General features: G+C 40.9%; 1 protein-coding gene across 1 annotated transcript in view; it reads right to left on the bottom strand.

Moving 5' to 3' along the window:
- The window catches only part of LOC128354620 (sterol 26-hydroxylase, mitochondrial), a 19,638-nt gene extending 7,559 nt beyond the window's left edge, over window positions 1–12,079 (bottom strand). Inside the window, exons 1-6 of the mRNA XM_053314844.1 lie at window positions 11,822–12,079; window positions 9,835–10,025; window positions 9,312–9,511; window positions 9,040–9,237; window positions 8,761–8,924; window positions 5,297–5,463 (exon numbers count right to left, since the gene is read on the bottom strand). Of these exons, the coding sequence (XP_053170819.1) occupies window positions 5,297–5,463; window positions 8,761–8,924; window positions 9,040–9,237; window positions 9,312–9,511; window positions 9,835–10,025; window positions 11,822–12,079 (1,178 nt within the window). The remainder of the gene's footprint in view (window positions 1–5,296; window positions 5,464–8,760; window positions 8,925–9,039; window positions 9,238–9,311; window positions 9,512–9,834; window positions 10,026–11,821) is intronic.
- Between the last annotated feature and the right edge of the window lie 9,052 nt (window positions 12,080–21,131).

Raw genomic sequence — 21,131 nt, 5'->3', positions numbered from 1 at the left:
AAGAGGAAAGGAGGGGGGAAGGAAGGAAAGGATGGAGGAACGAAAAAGAGGGAGGAATGAAGGAAGGAAAGAAAGGAGTAAGGAGGGAGGGAGGAAAGGAGGAAAGAAAGGAGGGAGGGAGGAAAGGAAGGAAGGAAGGAAAGGAGGAGGAAGGAAAAGGAGGGAGGAATGAAGGAAGGAAAGGAGGAAGGAAGGAATGAAGGAGGGAGGAAGGAAGGAAGGAAGCAATGAAAGACGGAGGAAGGAAAAGGAGGGGAGGAATGAAGGAAGGAAAGTTGGGAAGAGGGAAGGGAAGGAAAGGAAAGGAAAGGAAGGAAGGAGGAAGGAAGGAACGAAGGAACGAAGGAGGGAGCAAGGTGGAAGGAAGGAAGGAAGGAGGGAAGGAGGGAGGGAGGAAGGAAGGAGTAAAGACTTTCCATCTATATAAAGACTCTATTGTTCAGTGTTAAATAAACTGCAAACTACCACAAGCTCATATGCAACCAGACACCACGCCACGGATGGAGCACTCAGTGAGATATGAAGGAAGGAAACAAGGGAGGATGGAAGGAAGGAACGAAGGAAGGGAAGGAAAGGAAAGGAAAGGAAGGAGGGAGGAAGGAAGGAAGGAAGGAGGGAGGAGAGAGGGAAGGAAGGAAGGAAGGAGGGAGGAGAGGAAGGACTGAAGGAGAAGGGAGGAAAGGAGTAAGGAGGAAGGAAGGAAAGGAGGGATGTTCAGTGTTAAATAAACTGCAAACTACCACAAGTTCATCTCAGTTTTTTAAGATATCAAGTGACATCTTCTTGTGTCAGAGCCAGAAAACATGTCCAGGAAAAGCTGAGAGAAGCCTGGATGAGATCCACACAGCTGGGTTAGGAGGGAGGGAAGGAGGAGGGAGGGAGGGAGGGAGGGAGGGAGGGAAGTAGGGATTACTGTATCACTCTCACATGACTCATTCATCTCAATTCATGTCATTTAGATGTTAAGTAGGGATGTTTAACCCTCCTGCTGTTCTCAGGTCAAGGAATGACAGGAGGAAGGGAAGAAGGAAAGGAGGGGGGAAGGAAGGAAAGGATGGAGGAACGAAAAAGAGGGAGGAATGAAGGAAGGAAAGAAAGGAGTAAGGAGGGAGGGAGGAAAGGAGGAAAGAAAGGAGGGAGGGAGGGAGGGAGGGAGGGAGGGAGGAAAGGAAGGAAGGAAGGAAAGGAGGGAGGAAGGAAAAGGAGGGAGGAATGAAGGAAGGAAAGGAGGAAGGAAGGATGAAGGAGGGAGGAAGGAAGGAAGGAAGCAATGAAAGACGGAGGAAGGAAAAGGAGGGAGGAATGAAGGAAGGAAAGTTGGGAAGAGGGAAGGGAAGGAAAGGAAAGGAAAGGAAGGAGGAAGGAAGGAAGGAAGGAAGGAACGAAGGAGGGAGCAAGGTGGAAGGAAGGAAGGAAGGAGGAAGGAGGGAGGGAGGAAGGAAGGAGTAAAGACTTTCCATCTATATAAAGACTCTATTGTTCAGTGTTAAATAAACTGCAAACTACCACAAGCTCATATGCAACCAGACACCACGCCACGGATGGAGCACTCAGTGAGATATGAAGGAAGGAAACAAGGGAGGATGGAAGGAAGGAACGAAGGAAGGGAAGGAAAGGAAAGGAAAGGAAGGAGGGAGGAAGGAAGGAAGGAAGGAGGAAGGAGGGAGGGAGGAAGGAAGGAAGGAAGGAGGAAGGGAAGGAAAGGAGTAAGGAGGGAGAGAGGAAGGAAGGAAGGAATGAAGGAATGAAGGAGGGAGGAAGGAAGGAAGGAAGGAAGGAAGGAAGGAAGGAAGGAACGAAGGAGGGAGCAAGGAGGAAGGAAGAAAAAGGAAGGAAGGAAGGAAGGAAGGAAAGGAGTAAGGGAGGAAGGGAGGAAAGGAGTAAGGAGGGAGGGAGGAAAGGAGAGAGGATGGAAGAAGGAAGGAAAGGAGGGAGGAGGGGAAGGAAGCAAGGAAAGAGGGATGTTCAGTGTTAAATAAACTGCAAACTACCACAAGCTCATATGCAACCAGACACCTCGCCACGGATGGAGCACTCAGTGAGATATGAAGGAAGGAAACAAGGGAGGATGGAAGGAAGGAAGAAGGAAGGGAAGGAAGGAAGGAGGAAGGAGGGAGGGAGGAAGGAAGGAAGGAAGGAGGAAGGGAAGGAAAGGAGGAAGGAGGAAGGAGGGAGGAAGGAAGGAAGGAAGGAATGAAGGAATGAAGGAGGGAGGAAGGAAGGAAGGAGGAAGGAGAAAGGAGGGAGGGAGGAAGGAAGGAGGGAGGGAGGAAGGAAGGAAGGAAAGGAGGAAAGGAGGAAGGAGGGAGGGAGGAAAGGAGGAAGGAAAGGAGGGAGGAATGAAGAAAGGAAAGAAGGAGGGAGGGAGGAAGGAAGGACTGAAGGAAGGAAAGGAGGGAGGAAGGAAGGAAGGAAGGAATGAAAGACAGAGGAAGGAAAGGAAGGAATGAAGGAGGAAGGAAGGAAAGGAGTAAGGGAGGAAGGGAGGAGTGGAACAACGTGTGAGACAGACACCATGCCACGCAGCTGTGGTCGACGTGGTGCAACACGGACGCAGCACTCAGTGAGATATGAACATCTCGTCTGCACGCATAGTTGAGAAACGATCTTAACTCATCACTCGAGCATTTTTAAATACTGCAAACGATGCGGGAATAGACCCAAAAATGATAAGATGACGAGAAGTGTTTTACAGTCACAGAAAGAGAAAGAAAGAAAGAAAGAAAGAAAGAAAGAAAGAAAGGATTTATTTCTTCTTCTTCTAGGGTATATTCCTTCCTTCCTTCCTTCCCTCCTTTCCTTCCTTCCGTCCTTCACTCTTTCCTTCCTCCTTCCTTCTTCCCTCCCTCCTTTCCTCCCTCCATCCTACCTTCCTTTTTTACTCCGTCCTTCCTTCCTTCCTTCCTTCCTTCCTTCCGTCTGTGCTTCCTCCCTCCTTCTCTCTTTCTTTCCTCCCTTCCTCTATTCCTTCTTTCCTCCCTCCCTCCCTCCGTCCTACCTTCCTTCATTCCTTCTTTCCTCTGTCCTTCTTTCCTTCCTTCCTTCCTTCCTTTCTCCCTCTCTCCTTCCTTCTTTCCTCCCTCAATCTTACCTTCCTTCTTTACTCCGTCCTTCCTTCTTCCTTCCTTCCTTCCTTCCTTCCTTCCCTTCTTCCTCTCTCCCTCCCTGCTTTCCTCCCTTATTCCTCCGTCCCTTCATTCCTTCCTCCCTTCCTCTCCTCCCTCCTTTCCTTCCTCCCTTCCTTCCTTGACTCGAGGACAACAGGAGGGTTAAATGGATGTTGACCTTTAATAACATCGATTCTAGCTCACCTGACTTCAGCAAATTGGGTGTTTTTGTCCATTTTTGATCCATAATGTAAATTACAGAAACATCTACCAGTTTATTCTATGTACTAACTTACATAATGGAGATTTTTCAGGTTAAAATCATCGAGTCCCAGCCTACCAACATGAAAAATATGTCACAAGATCCTAATTATACTGCATTAAATTAAAAAATCTACATAAAATCTCATATAAGACCTGTTTAAGAACGTATCGTCTGACTGCACCTTCATGTAAGATAGTTTTGCACGTAGGTCACCCTGTCGTGTTCTTTCTAGTCCACTTCAACTGAGGAATTTTATTGCTACGTCTAGACTGTCACGTAGCAACTGTAACTAACACTGCACATAGTCTGAATTTTACTCTCAGTTCACCTGAGGGTAAGCTCTTAAACCACATAAGTAGGGAAGACCAGAGTGAAGAGAGAGAGACGTAATATTCAGTATACCAGACCATACCGTACCTTACCATATATATACTATATGATACCAGACCATACCGTACCATTCCATATATATACTATATGATACCATACCGTACCATACCATACTATATGATACCATACCATACTATATGATATGATACCATACCGTACCATACCATACAATACTATATGATACCATACCATACTATATGATACCATACCATACTATATGATATGATACCATACCGTACCATACCATACAATACTATATGATACCATACCATACCATACCGTACCGTACTGTACCATACCATACAATACTATATGATACCATACCGTACTAAAGCATACCATACAATACCATACCATACCATACCGTACTGTACCATACCATACAATACCATACCATACCATACCGTACTGTACCATACCATACAACACTATATGATACCATACCATACCATATCATACCATACCATAGATACCATACCGTATCATACCATACCATACCATACTATACAATACCATATCATACCATATCATATCATACCATACCGTACCATACCATATGATACCATAACATTAAAAACAATACTATACAACACCATACGAAACGAGACCATATGATAAAACACCGTACCACACAATATACTTTATTGTCCCAATAGGAAAATTTGTCTTAGACTGAATGCAGACAGACAGACAGATGACATATCGTGTTATCATGCAGCTGTCTCCATAGTAATAACCAAAAAAGAACATAATAACAAACACAACCACAAATTACACTTATTACACATCCAGTGACAGGAACAAGCATCACATTACACTATCCATCATCATGTCAAAAATCTATTATCCGACTCCTGGCAACCCTGCAACCTCAAGCCAGGTTATTTAAAATTTTAATTGGGGGTAGGAACAAATGAGTTACTAAAAAAACGTTGGCTGACTCATGTTGACTAGAAAGACTGGTGTTCATTCCTCCCCATAAACTTCATGGCAGCCTTTACCAGACAAGCAAGTTCAGAGAGCTAGCCATACCATGCTGACATCCCTCACCCGACTCTGCTTTCTAATACAGCCCAATGGAATAAAAACATAGTCCTCAATCCACCCAATGAGCCCGAAGTCGTCAAGCCCGACAAAGTATAATCTCTGCTGTAAATGCTGCTTTCAGATGAAGGTGTTGCCTAAAGCCTCTTTCACTCATAGTTCCTGGTAATGCCAATGATAGACGATATGGGGCAACAGATGGTGGTCATGCCATACTTCCAGATGCCAGCCGCAATACAACGCAACAGAAGTAGAAGATGGGGCAAGACTGGATATGCGGGTGTGAGGAGCTGTTTTTGTCTGATGCTAATGTTCTTGTAATGTATTTAATACTCAATAAGACTGCAAATCTCCTTTGAAAGCGTTGGCAAGACAACAAAACAAATAAATGGTAACACACGTGACAGCGGGCGTAGATAAGAGAGGTGTTGCTTTGTTTTTAAGGGGTCACAAGTCAAAGGGGTTCGGTTATCGACAGCTGTCAGCTCACCGTAACGTCTCCTTGATGACGGCCTTCAGGTAGGGCATCCTGCTCAGGTCATCCGTGGTTGGCTCCCGTTTGTCCGGACACACAGAGTTCACCTCTTGGTACAGTCGATCCTGAACCTCGCGGGTCCTCGATAAATGGTACAACACCCACGATAGGGTGTTAGAGGTCTGAGATCAGGTGGGAAGAGATAGATAAGAGAAGGGAGAAGAGAAAGGGGGAATCAGAAATGTTTTTATTGTCCACCACAAGGCAGATTTGTCTTCCATGTGGTTGACGCAGCACACATGAAATAAACATTTTAAGACCTGTTTTGACAGTTTGACTCCCATTTCTGTCCTACATACTAATTCTATGAAGGTTTTGAGGGTGTAGTTTTGAATATAGGTCACTTGAAGCAGTCTGTATGCAGATTAAAGCACCTTGATTTTCGATTGTGTTATCTATTAAAGAAAGGAGTTACTGACAGATCTAAATTAATTGTGGGCGGTGACAGAAAAAACAGTTTAATCTGCTGACTCATACTAAAGCTTTGGGTTGACTGACACCCACAGACACAAGGACTGTATAATTATCAGGATCAAACGGTACTATTGATTTGTTTTTAACACAGAGGTTTTGAACCTTTTAAGCAATACTGGTAGATTTGGAAGCCTAAAGGAGAGGAGAAGGTGATAAAAGAAGATTAAATGAAGAAGAAGAAGTGACAGAGATATAGGTCAACAGTCAAACCTGTAGTCCACATTACTTTACACAGTTTATGTGTTATAGTATTGTAAGGTCATTTTAGGTAAAGTGCTAAAAACAGGGTGGTTCATGCAAAATCATTTTGGCCGAGGAAGGAAAGCTGGAAGCCAGTCTGATTCTGGCAGGTTGGAGGTCAGCCTGAGTAATAAAAGAAAAGGGTGGTTGTGTGAAAGATTACAATACAATAGAGTCTTTGTCTTTGTCACAATACAAAGGGATACTTCAACCAAATTTCAGCCAAATTTGTTTGAATTTGAGACAAAAAAACGAACAAATCTTTTAATAATGAAACATTCTTTTAAAAAGTATCTCTAATCATCATCATTGAAAAAGTATTTTAGAAAACAATGAGTTAAACTACCTTTTGACCTTAAAAATAACATTTTTTGTTTTGGCTAAAATATCATCGTTTATCTTTTAATCATAGCATATCGACTTCAGCCTCAGCTCACGTTACAACTGGGAGAGCCCAGATCTCCAGATTTCACAAACCTACAAGCCTCAACCTCTCATGGGAATGCAGCCAAACAAGCTCTGCGACCGCTCGTACATGCAGCAACAGAAGCGAAGTGTCTCCTCTGAATCTGTCATCTGCATCCAAGTGTTATGCACAGCAATGATTGTCTCTGTCTGTTTTCATTTGGTGCAGGTTTTGATGCCCTCGGGATCGAACTGACCTCACTTTACTGTGAGCAGCAGAGCGTCTAAGCACATCTGCGCCCACAAGAAATGAAAAACCAATCCCCTGTTGACAAAAACATGCTGACATATGGCCTACTGGTGACTGTTTTATGGGCTCTCCCACCTCTCAACGCCTGCTCTTGCTCAACCGTCACAGGTGAGCGATGCCTGAGCATGTACGCTTGTTTTCTGACGCGTGTTACATTATAGAGCAGCACGACTATCTTCAATTATTGGAAGATGATAATCTCAACTGGACCAGCTTGAGACTTTATCGCAAGTTTTAAAAACAGTAAGAGTGATTACTGCTGTGTTGGAGGAGGAAAAAAGAAACGTAATAGTTTTTTCCTCATAGATAAAACATTCATAAATAGCATTGTGTGTTTAATCTGGTTAAGAAGATAATTTCCACCATTGTACTTTTACCCATGTCGTCAACAAAGAGGTTAGTTTACGTTCTTTGTTTTCAGGCTTTCCAATGAAGAACTGGCATTTGCAAAGCTTCCTCTAACAAGACGTTCTGTTACATAAAGCTTTCAGTTTGGCTGAAGTTCAGGTTTGATTATCTCTAAATGTGCCACTCATGTGCACCCATGCGTTTTATGTGCTGCAAAGCATAAACACACTATACCCAGCGGGGGAGGAAAGAAAAAGACAGATGGGTTGCAATCAGTTTATAGTGGTGAAGATGAAGTAATGAAGTATCTGGAAAATACAGCTTCAAGTTCAGTCAGGTTGGGTTTTAAAAGCAGATAAAAAAGAAAGAGACAATGAAATGAACATAACAGGTCAACAAGTCAGAGATGGAGAAAGGCAGTTTGAGCCTCTATAAGTGAGATATAAGAAGTGCTACATTTAACAGGGGGTCAGTGTAAGGAGGCAAGCACAGGGGTGATGTGGTCATGCCTCTTTGATCCAATGATAGGAAGAAGTCTAATTTAGCTTAATCTAATTCTTCACTCATGATCTTTTTTGGAATGTTACAAACACTTGGCCAGATGGGTTGCAATCAGAAGATGAAGTAATGTAGTATCTGGAAAATACAGCTTCAAGTTCAGTCAGGTTGGGTTTTAAAAGAACATAAACAGACAAAGCAGATAAAAAAGAAAGTGGAGACAATGAAATGAATAAGATAGATAAACCAGACATATGCAAAAGCTTTTACAAAGAGTTTAAAACCACTCACTGTGATCTGGGAGTAATTTGCTGAAATTAATGGCCAAGCAGGAACATAAGTCAACAAGTCAGAGATGTAGAAAGGCAATTTGAGCCTCTGTAAGAGAGAACTAAGTACTACGAAGTGCTAAATTTAACAGGGGGTCAGTGTAAGGAGGCAAGCACAGGGGTGATGTGGTCATGGGGGTCAGGGGTAGTGTGTTATAAACACTTGGCCAAATATGACTGTCTGGGACATTAATGGACACATTTGAGGTGGATTATATTGTAAGTGACAGCTTTTGAGTTGAGTTATCTCTTTTAACTGCTAGCTGACGTACAATGGTGGCTAAATTGATGTCATGTACGGATGTATACTAAAACTGTAGCTGAAAGATGTTTCCTGTGAGCATGCATAAAGGATGTTGTGGTTCCTATAGTACGTGTATCAACATCAGTTAACTGCTTCTTCTGAGTGAAAGTGAGGCTCTTATCTGTGCAACTTTTACACAGCCTGTTCAAAGCGGGCATGCTAGGCCATTATTCCACCTCGCTGTTCTGTAGAACAAGAACAGAAACAGAGCGGCGGGCAAAGTTGCTCCAGCAATAAGCTGACTATGGAGGTAATCACACAGCCGGATCGGCATCAGTATGAAAGGCACAGATGGCATGGCGGGACAGGGAAGTGACGCTGTTGTGTTATACGTGTCTCTGAATCCTGAGCACCAGCATGCCATCTAAAGATACACAATGGGGCAGCTTTATGCCTGCTTTGTTTGGTTCACTGCAAAAAAGCAAAGGCGGCTTAATAGCAGATCTTCTTCATAATGGAGGATCTTTGTATAATAGAGCCTTGTGAAAACACTTTTTTTGCTTCTCCTCACCGTGTCGACTCCTCCCAGCAGCAGCTCCGTGATGGTAATGTAGACCTCTGCTCTGGTCAGCTTATCAGTGGACAGCAGGTATGTCAGGTACATGCCCTCTGCCGGCTCGCCGCTGTGCAGCTGGGCCTCGATTTCAGCGATTCTCCTGTTGATGAGGGTCTGGGCTGCCATTAAAACACACACAACACAAACAATTTACTAACTTGTGAATATAAATATAGTGAATATGAAACTGGAACCCCACACATGTTCCCCGTCGTTGTTTCTGCTGCTGCCTACCTACGTCATAGAGGTCATCCCAGGCCTGAACAAAGCGTTTCCAGAAGGGGAGGATGCCACGGCTCCAGCGTGGGAAAAGGACCACCGTCTCAGACATTGTCAGCATGTCGTTGGCCGCATTGATGAAGCGCAGCGTCTCTCGAGGAATTTCCTCCTGTAGGCAGCCCAGCCTGGTCTCAAACAAGATGGAAGAGATACCTGCAGGGGTTTAAAACAATTAAACACTGTCCCCCAACTCCTCTGTCCTCTGGTATTACTGCAGCAGCTCCCACCTTCAAAGCCGAACTTGTAGAGCTCAGCAGCCAGGTCTGAAACGGTGGTCTGGTCCTCGCTGCGACTTCGGAGGAGGTCGATGCGATGCAGCAGATCTCCGACCACCTGGTGGATGATGGGAGCGAAGGCCGACACTTCCCGCAGCTTCAGCATCTTGGGGTTCAGGGCGCTGCGTATTCGGTACCATTCCGGTCCTACGCTAGAAAGTAAAAGAGCTTTGGTGGTTCTTCAAGTTATAAAACCAAGGGGACTCATGAAGGAGCTCTGAGGAACTCCTTCAACAGGTTCATGAAATCAGACTTCAAACACATGATTATTTATATTCCAAACTGATTATTTAAGGGGTCTTTTAAGGGAACTTTACTCCACCACCTTACTCACAGACCCTTCAGAAAGCTTTTTTAAATTCTGTTAACTGTTTTCAACAAAAGACGAACAGGAGAACCTCTCAGATCATAACTTTGTTAGTTTAGCAAAAATAAAAGTTCTTTCTTGACATTCCTACAACGTCTCTCCACTCACTCCACATGCAGACCATAGGCTTGCCCCCTCAGGTCTCTGTACTCCTTCCAGTGCGGCAGGTCGGCTCGGACCGGGTAGCGCCCTTCCTGTCGGATCACCTGAGCAATGAGCTCTGGACTCGCTACATTGACGATGTCGAACGGGCCAAATCTGGAGCGCCAGATGGGTCCATACAGATTCTTCTGTAAACCCTAGAAAATAATGTCAAAGTTTAAAATGAATAGTGTCACCATTGGTTTAAAGTAACTAAACAACTTTATCAAAGTACTTCAGGACACATTTGAATTACTTTTAATTAATTGTATGGCATTTTTACTTCTACTTTGACTGATTACATTTATCAGCTGAGTCATTACTTTACTTTAGACAAGGCAATAAGAAAACAATAAGACGATTTAAATAACAATATAAAACGGTAAAAGAGGCACAAAAATATCTACCTAGACCTTTACAAATATATTTTTAAAAAAGTTACTTATCAGTCTGCACAACTGCAAGATAATTCAAGTTTCTCAGGTAAATTATCTCAACCTTTTAAACTGGTCTTTACACATTTTTGTTAGTACAGCTAAAATACCTGTTTTAGAACAATTAAAAATCCAACATTCAAAAAGATATTTCAGCTAAAACATGTTCTGAAATAAAGCAAATGATTTCCAAGAACTTATACATATTTTTTTAAATAGCTCGGAGCTGTTTAACAAAGATCTTAGTGGGTTTTCTTTTGAGGAAACAAGGATCTAAATTATAATAATTTGTGAAATGGCAGCCATGTGCTGTTTAAGCCTGATTGTGTGGTTTCTTTTAAGACTTTTTATGTGGTTTTGTTGCACTTTTGAACTCTGCCACTCCTTTATTTTTTAAATCTAGTATTTAAAGATTCTCCCCTTTCTATCCCAGTTGTAGCTTTATAGTTATTTTTTTTAACATTTCTTTGTAATTATGGGATTAGAAGACCTCTGGATCAAAGACTGTCATCATATCTAAAGCTTCTTCTTTGTTTAGATATAATATTTGTAGGCCTTATGCATTTAAAGGAAGCTTTTTCATAACTCAGGGGTTTTTCTTTTTGAAAGCAAATAACATAAACATTGTAAACCAGACAAAAATACCTGAAGCCTTGGGCTAATCCTGCTCTTCACTTACCTTTACAATAACAATCACAACAATCAGAATTGAATCAGCTGCACCTTCTGTGAGTGACTTCTTTACTTTCTCAATGTTTTTCTTTCAACATCCTTACGTGCTGCAATTCTGCCATCTCCTCTTTCCTAATTTCTTTACTCACTCTGAAAGAATGTCTTGAGCATGAATCAGGACTTTAACTTGTATGGTGTTAATTACAGTGATTGTGGGAAAACGACATACATCAGCAGCTATCTATGTAAACTACAAAAGCTGAATAAGGCCTTAATTGAACCTTCATTTTCTTGGGAAACTGGCACTTGCAAATTGCAGACAGAAGTGCATAATAAAAGCAGCTTTTAGGGAACCAATCTAAAGGTACATGGTGTTTATCTGTTGCCATTACACTGTGCAATCAACGTTTTATTTCATAATGATCAATCAAAGCAAGAAATGTGTCTAAAAGCGGCAGTAAATAAAAGGCACGGTTAAAACAAAACTAAAACCAATCTTAAAGCTTTGTTTTCGTTTGTCAGACATGATAATTTGATGCTGCACGTCGTTTAATGATCGTCTGAACTGTTGTGGGCGGTGGTTTGTTGTGTCACATAAAGAGTACAATGTTCAAAACCAGTGCTCCGAAAAGGCATCAAAAAGTACATTATGAACCATCAACAGCTTAAAAAGTGATGCACTGTCTACTCAAAATACATGAAATTGGATGCAAAAAAAAGCGCATTTCAAACTTACTTTAAACTACAAATTAATTGTGCTATTAGATATAAACCCAAATCATTCTTTGTAATCTTTATAATAAAAACAACATTTACACTGTTAAAGCGGGTTTTTTTGGGCTCCATACCTGCAGTAAATGGCTCTTGTCTGCATATCCTTTCACAAATAACCAGTACAACGTGGTGGATAAACTTGGTCCCGGTAAATCATCGATGCTCTTCAGTTTTCCGGCCTCAGCTGCAGTCTGGACGTTCAGGTTTCTTCTGGCCGAGATCGCAGTAGAGGCTCCGGGTCGGAGCTCCGGACCGGGCCGGGCAGCCAGTTGTATCCGGGCGCAGAGCGCAAAGAGGCGGCGAGACCAGGCTCCACACACCGGGGAACCCATGGTAGAAGACTCGATTGTTTTCCTCACTGTGTGTTTTCAACCTAGACTAAAAAGTGGACTCCACCTCTTCGGACTGCACAAACGTTTCCCCCCACCCAGACTGTTTATCATTTAGCCTTCATAATTAAAAAGTAACCCACTTCAAGAGCATTACAAGTTAAGGAACACTTATCTGTGCTTCATTACAGCTCGGTATGAATCTGCAGTTATATCACCCTCTGCTGTTTTTTTTAAATCTCATTTGATTATGGTCCATTGACAAACACCAACGCGTAGAAACCCAACACCTCTAAAAGCATACAAGTAATATTAGTCGGGAACAGGATAAATGATGTATAATAATGTAATAATTTAACTTCTATAGTTTATCTAGATGTCAGAATATACAAGTTTGCCTATAAGTTTAGATACTTTGGCAGAAATTGTGAAATATTAACCATAGTTTAATCATGCTGAAAATGATCCCTTTATCTAATGATCATTGAGTTTGACGTTTAAAAAACAACCCCATAATGACACCCAAATGGTCAAAATGATCAAACCCTTACGCACCCTTGAATGTCTGGCCTGATAATATAGCTACACACATACCAAAAGGTTTAAATGACTATTAGGCTAAGGGTACATTTCCACACATACGACTTGTTTGATTGAACGTAACGTCTTTGTAGGCCTATATATAGCTAATGAGACTCTTGTACATTTTAATATAAGGCTGATCTGACTTTACTGAGTCATGGGAAAAGCAAAAGAACTGTGAAAGGACCTGCGAGAAAAGTTATTAGAAGTGTTCAAACTTTTATAAAGATGTTGAAAATGAGAGATTCGTTTGACATCAAGCCACAATCAAGTAGACCAATAAAGATTTCAGCCAAAAATAGACTACCAAGTGAAGTTGTTCAGTTTCCACAGAAAAGCCTCCTCATGTCAACGTCAGGCTTCTCTGGAAAAGATACCAGAAAAATTACGTCAATGCCACAACGAATTTAGAGCAATGAGAGCAACATTTAACTTTCTAAGAACCAGGCAGGAACACTATGAACTGTATTCTTCCTTCAAACTCTGCCAGAATGAATCGCTTTCATTGTTCGTCATCTGGATGAAATATTTTCGCCTAGTGGTTCAGGCTGCTCAACATCAACTCTCTCTTACTGGTCTTCGTGTTATTCTTAGGGGGGGGGGGGGGGCATTGTGGGTGATTAAATAAACATTATTCAGAGTGGATTTATAGCCTAAATGGAACTGAGCATATGTGCAAATTATATTGTAGCCTATTTCGAGCAGATTTTGATACGATTCCTGATTTTTAATTGGACTGGTTATTGACCAGAGATCTGCCATCATATAGCAGATGATATGTTGTTCCAAAAGGGGGTTAAATTATGCGTATAGTTGAGTTTTGCTAATTAAAATCACTAAAGTCCTTGTGTAAAGATTGCTGTAGTGATGGTGTTTGTTAGTATGAGTCCAGTCGACTGATCAGGACATTCAGATAAAACTTTACAGCAGCAACAGGATATAACTTCTTCCACGTAAACAGCACCTGTTCGTGACATAAGGACAGTGTGATTAGCAAATTAATACACAGGGCAGGACATTAATCACTTATCTTCATCCATTTTTAGCTGTTAATCATTCCTTTAGTGCCCTTGAATGGTGATTGCGAGGTGATAAAGTATCATAATAAGAGCCTAATAAAAACAAACACGTGTACATTGAAAATCAATACAATTAATTAAGTCTTCTTTTCATTGGCCCACAATCTCTGTTTTAATTCTGCCATCTAGTGGTCACATTTACGGCAGTGAATGGATCCTAAAACAGTCCTGAGTATATTATAACAGGAGGAACAGCAGTGATTAAACACATCTGTAATAAATCAAAATACTTAAAGAAAACAGTTTAACGGTTTAAAAAAAGTCAGAAAATACTAAAAACATATGCTCAGCAGATAAAAGAAGGAACTCTTACCTTGGACAGCGTACAAATTGTTAATCACTACGAATCACTAATATTTATTATGGATATAGCATTTCAAAACACATAAGTCTTTTTGCCTGTTTATAATCCTGAGTAACGCTGCCATCTGGTGGCCGCAGTGCGTAACTACACATTTAAACATTTAATTTAGAACTTCAAATTGACCCATTAAATTGTTTTCTGCTGTAATTTACTGACTTTACACAAAGCTTAGTACATTATTAGTGCAAAACTTGTGTTTGAGTCCTAAACATTATGTAATTATGCACCTTTTACCAAATTTAACATCATTAAAAAACTGTAAACGGATTAATGAATGCATTTAAAGTGTGCAATTATGTTCAAATAAACATTTAAAATCACATTCTGCAGTCTTATTTTTTCTGAGAATTAAACCAAAATGCATCTACTGTCTGTCTCTGTGGACAAACCTTTACTCCTTTAATTAAAAGTTTATCTAATTACGTATATTAAGTATCTGTGTAGTCAGGACATTGAACATTGAACGTTTTTATAGCGAGGATATAAAGTTATTCTGGGCTGAAAGGCAAAAGTCCAAATGAAATCACAGCCTGTTAAAAGTTAACGTCAGGTTGGAAGTCTAAAGTCACAAAAAATAATTCACACAAACACAAAGCAAATAAAAACCCGGATGTGAAATAAATATCTTTAATTGTTTTCATCGTCATAATTGTCGTAATTATGAACACAAAGCTGTCGCAATACTCCAGAATTTTGCCAAAAAACAGCAACTATTCAACGGCACCGCTGCGTCTCTCTGGACCCAACCATGCATAAAATCTCCCATTTAAAAAAAAGTAAAATAAAAAATATATATTAAAAAATTATGCGTACCACTGATATACAGATCTGATATAAACAGGCGTATTGGTCACAAACCAATTAGAATTATAAACATGGCTTCTTTTACAATACACAGAGACCAAACGTGGGATATAAGTGTACTTTTCTTTAAAAAAAAGGGTACATTTTCACTTTATACATTTGTACATGATTTCTTTTTTTTTTCTTTTTTCTTTTTAAATCTATTTCATTTTTTAAATCATCATCATCATCATCATCATCATCATCATCATCATCATCATCATCATTATTCTTTTTTTTTTTTACTGTTCTCACCCCTCCAGTCTGAATGCTCGAGGCATTTCGGGCGCAGTGTCAATTGAGCACAAATTGCAGTAAATGCACATTTTACAAACTCACACACACACACACACACACACACATACATACAAATACACACACACGCACACACACACATACCAGGAGTGGCAGCAGTGGCTTTAGACACTAAAGAGAGAACTTTTGTTTAAACTACAGGTGTATCTTGGCGCTTGCAGGTGACAAATACTGGTACCGAAGAGAGTTAATCCACTGTGGTGAACGAGGCCATCTGACGGTCAAAATGAGACATTACATTCATGTACGAGTCATTGCTTACACACTAACACACACACACACACACACACACACACACACACACACACACACACACACACACACACACACACACACTAACACACGCACGTCTGCTCACACTCACACTTGTGTAAAAAATAAAAAAATATTATTTAAAAATGTGCAAAGAAAAGGTCGCTGAACCGAGCTGCACGAGCGACAGCTGACGAATTGTGAAAAAGCATCAGTGAATTATCGATAGTGCATAATGGTAGTGCGTATCAAGGTTTAACCAGTGCTGGCGGCGTGTTACGGATGGATCTCCACCCGTAAGCCGCCTCAAACTCAATACAACCGCTAATGTTTTCATGACGGGATCTGCAAAAATTTTCTATCACAATTTTTTCTTTCTTTTTTTTTTTTTTCTTGGTGTAGCTTCGTTTAGACGTGTTGAGAGTGCATAACGAGTGAAGGAGGAGTCGACAGAGGTTTAAAAAGCTTCCACAGTCTGTGTGGATCCACCGGCTGGTCTCAGACACTAAAACTGTTAGCGGAGAGGTTTTAACCACCGAGCAGCGAGGATGTGACTGTTTCAGACTAATTAAGAGATGAGATAAATGTTCAGTGTGTAATAAATAGAGGATGACGCAGGCAGAGGGAGAGAAATCAATTTTCTTTCTGCTTTTAAAAAAGGTGCGATCCAAGCAGGAAAAATGAGGATTCAAACCTGCATTCTCTCTAATGGCCAGCAGGGGGCGACTCCACTGCTTGCTTAAAAAGTGAGATAATAAGGATTCAAACCTTCATTCTCTCTAATGGCCAGCAGGGGGCGACTCCACTGCTTGCTTAAAAAGTGAGATAATAAGGATTCAAACCTGCATTCTCTCTAATGGCCAGCAGGGGGCGACTCCACTGCTGGCTAAAAAGTGAGATTACAAGGATTCAAACCTGCATTATCTCTAATGGCCAGCAGGGGGCGACTCCACTGCTGGTTAAAAAGTGAGATTACAAGGATTCAAACCTGCATTATCTCTAATGGCCAGCAGGGGGCGACTCCACTGCTTGCTTAAAAAGTGAGATAATAAGCTGACTTCTCACTTTATGACCTCAGTAAACCGTTTCCTATTGAGTTTATGGTCTCAATCGCTAGTTTCAAGTCTTCTTCAGTACAGCATGATGTTCATTTTGTAAATTACAGTACCATTTAATTTAATAAATACGTGATAAAGACGGGTATGCTTTCTAACCCCAGATTAGAATCGGAGGTGAGGTGTAGCTGTTTCAGTGTGTTTTCAGTTCAATCGTAACCGTTTGGTGGCCTTAAAAACAGTCTTGTTCAGCCATGTAAGAAGTCCAGTAAGTACATTTTCTTTTTTTTATAAGCTTGTTTTTCACTAGCTACAATCAGCATCTGCAATATGAAAGTTAACCATAGACTGTAAATGCACCGTGCTAATCAAGCTAGCGGCTACGTCTATTATTTTTTATAGTCTAAGGCGCCATCAGTAAAATGTGGCTCTTTAAAAAACATCAAGACGCAACTAGAAGAAACTACATCGTCATCTGTCATAAAGACTATAATCTGCTGATATTTACAGGTAAATATTTAGCTAATATTTACTAACCAGCTCGTAGAATAATCGAACAGAGATCCTCTACACTGCGTTGTGTGTGTTGTACCACAAAGTTTACGTACCAGAAGAATCGTATCTATCATTTCATACTGGGAAGTTTTGATGTTCCCACTTAGTACGAGCTTTCTATTGTATTTATGCTACATTTCGTGCAAACAGCCTTAAATTCGGGGCTTCCTCTGAAGATTTTGAAACCAAATTTCACAGCAAAAACCTTAAATATCCAGCAACCTTCTGCAAAGAGCCAGTAAATATTACGGATTGCACCTTTAATAAGCAGAAATATTGCATCGCCTGCTGTGAATCAACAGTCCAGCAAACTTCTCTCTAATGCAAGATAGTCCGTTTGATTTTTTAAACAAACACATTATTCATTAACGATCAATCAGGCTGTCTTTTGATCAATAAAATGTTCGCTAGTTGAAGACAGATTAAGTCTTCAACAGTCAGAAACCTAAAGATACTTCAGGTTACTTTACTTAAAGTTGACTGAGATAAGAGACCAGAAAATATTCACATTTAAGGAGCTAGAATCTGAGAATTTGGACCTTTTTTCTCCCTTGTATCAAAATAGTAGATAGTTGTTGTTGTTGGACACTTGCATTCACACCAAGACTCACTGTCAGATTAAAATTATAACAGTTTAGTAGTTTAAAGTGAAGAAAACTCCACTTCAATTCACTAAAATCAGTCAAAAAGCTCATCGCTCATTGTTCTGCTGCAAAGCTTCGGTTGCTTTGTCAATACCGACCTCAAAATGATCGTTTAAGTAAGATAAGTAGTAATACTGCATCAAATCTGGTTAAATAGAGTCGTGGGTGTGCTTGTAAGTGTCGGAAACGAACAGTCACATGACCTCTGCAGAGACCAGCGTAGCACCAGCCGAGGTGTCGTCGGTTGTAGTAAATTACGAACGAGCGAGTTTAACCGGTGCATAGTTACGAGTCTACGGATCGTAAGGCTGCTCAATTAATCAAAATTTGATCGTGATTATAATTTTGGGGGCCAGACGATCTCAAAACTAATAAAATCGAGGGGAAAAGATTTTGTCATTTTCCCGTTTTCCTTGTTTCTCCCGTATTTTTAGACTCATCTCCCTCCGTTCTCCCGTTTTGTCTTTTTTCTCCTGGGAATCTCCCGTAATTTACAGCCCCAACTTTGTTTGTTAATAACAAAGGTTTTATTTTGAAAAGCTTAGACAGGAAGCTGCCGCAGCTCCGTTATAGTTTGACAGCGAAATGTTTTAACTGTAAATAAAAGTGCAGAGTTTCCAGCCTGCGTCAGACGATGCTGAGTTTACTGACTAATTATTAAAAACCAGGAAGTGATGTGTGAACTGTCGTCATGGTAACCGGCTCAGCTCTAATATCTCTGCACATGTTCTGCTGTGTGTTTTGCGTTAAGCGGCAGATAAAAGGCTGCTGCTTGGAGAGAGAGAATTAATTAAGCCGAATGGACGAGAAATGCAGCAAGTTTCTAAAGTTCGTGATTTCAATTTTGACCCAATTAATAATAATCGAGCAGCCCTAACGGATCGTATTCAGACAGACGTAATGGAAGCTCGGCCGAACGGAGGAAAAACCGCGACGAGAGCCGAGCCGAGCCGAGCCGAACGGAGTGTGTTTGTGGAGTGTTTCGCTTAAAGTGACGAGGACTGATTTTGCTTGTGGAGTCGCAGGCGAGATGAACGTAGGTCTGTTTGGTTCTGTAGGAGTGCACGAATGGAGAAAACATAAAAGGAATATGTCAACGTTTAAAAAATGTACCTATAAAGCAGCTAGAAACATCGTCGTACGCCTGTTTAGTCTGAAATTAAACCGACAAACATAATGGACAGTGTCATACAGGCCAGGAGACGTCTGGCCAATCGACTGTGAGCTTCTTGCCATGCAGCACCGGGTCGACACTCTACGAAACGCTCCTCTGCTGCTTCAATGCTTCAAGGGGTCAAATGGTAGAAGTACGGCTGCCAAAAATCTGATGTTAAAAGTCAGATTTGTCTTTCTTTGATCAGACGCTTCTTGATTTATATGCTCTGGTTTTGGTACCAATACCAAAATGTTGACATTTCTGAAAGGACACCCAGGCTTGTACAGAACTATTAAAGTCAATTTAAAGGCTAGATTTAAAAGTCTCGTCACTTTCCAAGAGGTTTCAGTCATTTGTCAGGAGTTAAACCGACACCTCAATCCTCAAAATGAGAAAATAATCTGCCATGAGATGGAAGGGTTTGTGGTTGCAGAAGTACAGCAACCAAAATTTTAAGAAAAAGGTCAGATTCTTCCTTCTTTGATCAGATATTTCTTGATTTAAGCCTCATTTATTTTGGAAAGCTCTGGTTTTGGTACTAGTACCAACATTTTGACATTTCTAAAAGGACATCCAGGCTTGTACAGAACTATCAAAGTCCATTTAAAGGCTAGATTTAAACGTCTCGTCACTTTTCAGGAGTTTTCAGCCAAAATCTGAAGGAAAAAGTCAGATTCTTTCTTCTTTGAGCAGATATTTCTTGATTTAAAACAGGATTTATTTTGGAAATTTCTTGTTTTAAGAAGTTCAGAAAAAATATGGCTATATCACAAAAGTATGGCTACGTATTGGTACCAATACCAAAATTGAAGAGAGTTGAAAGTCTGGTTGCTTTTTAGGGGGTTTATTTCTCTGGTTTTCAGTCATTTGTCCTGGTCGACTTCTTCCAATCTGACCATGCAACACTTAAAGAAGCAAAGGAGAAGAGGATGCATTTGAAGAGAACATCTAATCACTGACACTCTTCAAACACTCCTCTCCTGCAAGTGATTGAAGGGTTTGTGGTGGCAGAAGTACAGCTATAAAAATCTGAAGGAAAAAGTCAGATTCTTTCTTCTTTGAGCAGATATTTCTTGATTTAAACAGTAGTAATTTTGGAAGTCTCTTGGTGTGGCTTTTGGGAAGCATTTCAATACAAGTTCAGAACAGAATAAATATGGTTATATCACAACAGCAGAGCTTTGTTTTGGTACCAATACCAACATTTAGACATTTCTAGACATTAAGGCTTGTGAAGAACTGTTAAAGTCAGTTTACAGACTAGATTTTAAAGTCTGGTTGCTTTTTGGGGGGGGGGTTTCTCTGGTTTTCAGTCATTTGTCAGAAGTGAAACTGAAGTCCTGGTCGATTTCTAGCAATTTGACCATGCAACCATTAAAGAAGCAAAGGAGAAGAGGATGCATTTGAAGAGAAAATCTAATCATTGACTCTCTTCAAACGCTCCTCTCCTGCTTCTTTGAGTAGATATTTCTCAATTTATACAGTAGTTATTTTGGCAAAGCACATCAGTAACTTTTGGTACCAGTACCAAAATTGAGACATTTCTAAAAAGGTCACCCAGGCCTGTGCAGAACTATTGAAGCCAATTTAAACACTGGATTGGCTTTTCATGAGTTTACTTGTTGACCACAAGAAGCAAAAGGAGAAGCGGATGCATTTGAAGAGAAAGTCTAATAATAATAATCGACACTGTTCTTGTGTCTATAAGACTGAAGCTGAGGTCTTTTTGAGTACCGCTTGGCTGCAGCTGCATTTCACGATTAAAAACCAGCGCTGCGAGAAGAGTCCGAAGGATATTTGGTTACCAGCCGGAGCAGGCGGGTCGAGCAGGCAAACGAACTGAATGAGCCGAGCGTGTGAGATCGGACTGATCCCAACGCTCGATTAGCAGGAGTCTCTGTTACAGAAAAAGGCAAAAAACAGACATTATGGCTGAAAGTGAGATCAGCTGAATTGAGAACAGCTGAGATTTTGGGCTAACGGTGCGAAGGCAGTTTAAATCCGGGAGGCAAAAAACTTAAAACGCTGTGAACGACCGACGGAGGCTCGCTCCTAACACTGCGTTTCAAAAAACAGAAAAAAGGCACATGGCGAAGAACGAAGAAGGAGGAAGGAGGAGGGGCTGAAAGAGAAGAAGAGAAGGTGACAGTAAAAAGCAGAGACTACGAAGAGAAAGAAGAAGAAGAAGAAGAGGAGGAGGAATGAGTGGA

This window comes from Scomber japonicus, chromosome 24, assembly GCF_027409825.1.
Source record: "Scomber japonicus isolate fScoJap1 chromosome 24, fScoJap1.pri, whole genome shotgun sequence".
NCBI lineage: Eukaryota > Metazoa > Chordata > Actinopteri > Scombriformes > Scombridae > Scomber > Scomber japonicus.
This window is presented reverse-complemented; position numbering and strand designations above follow the sequence as displayed.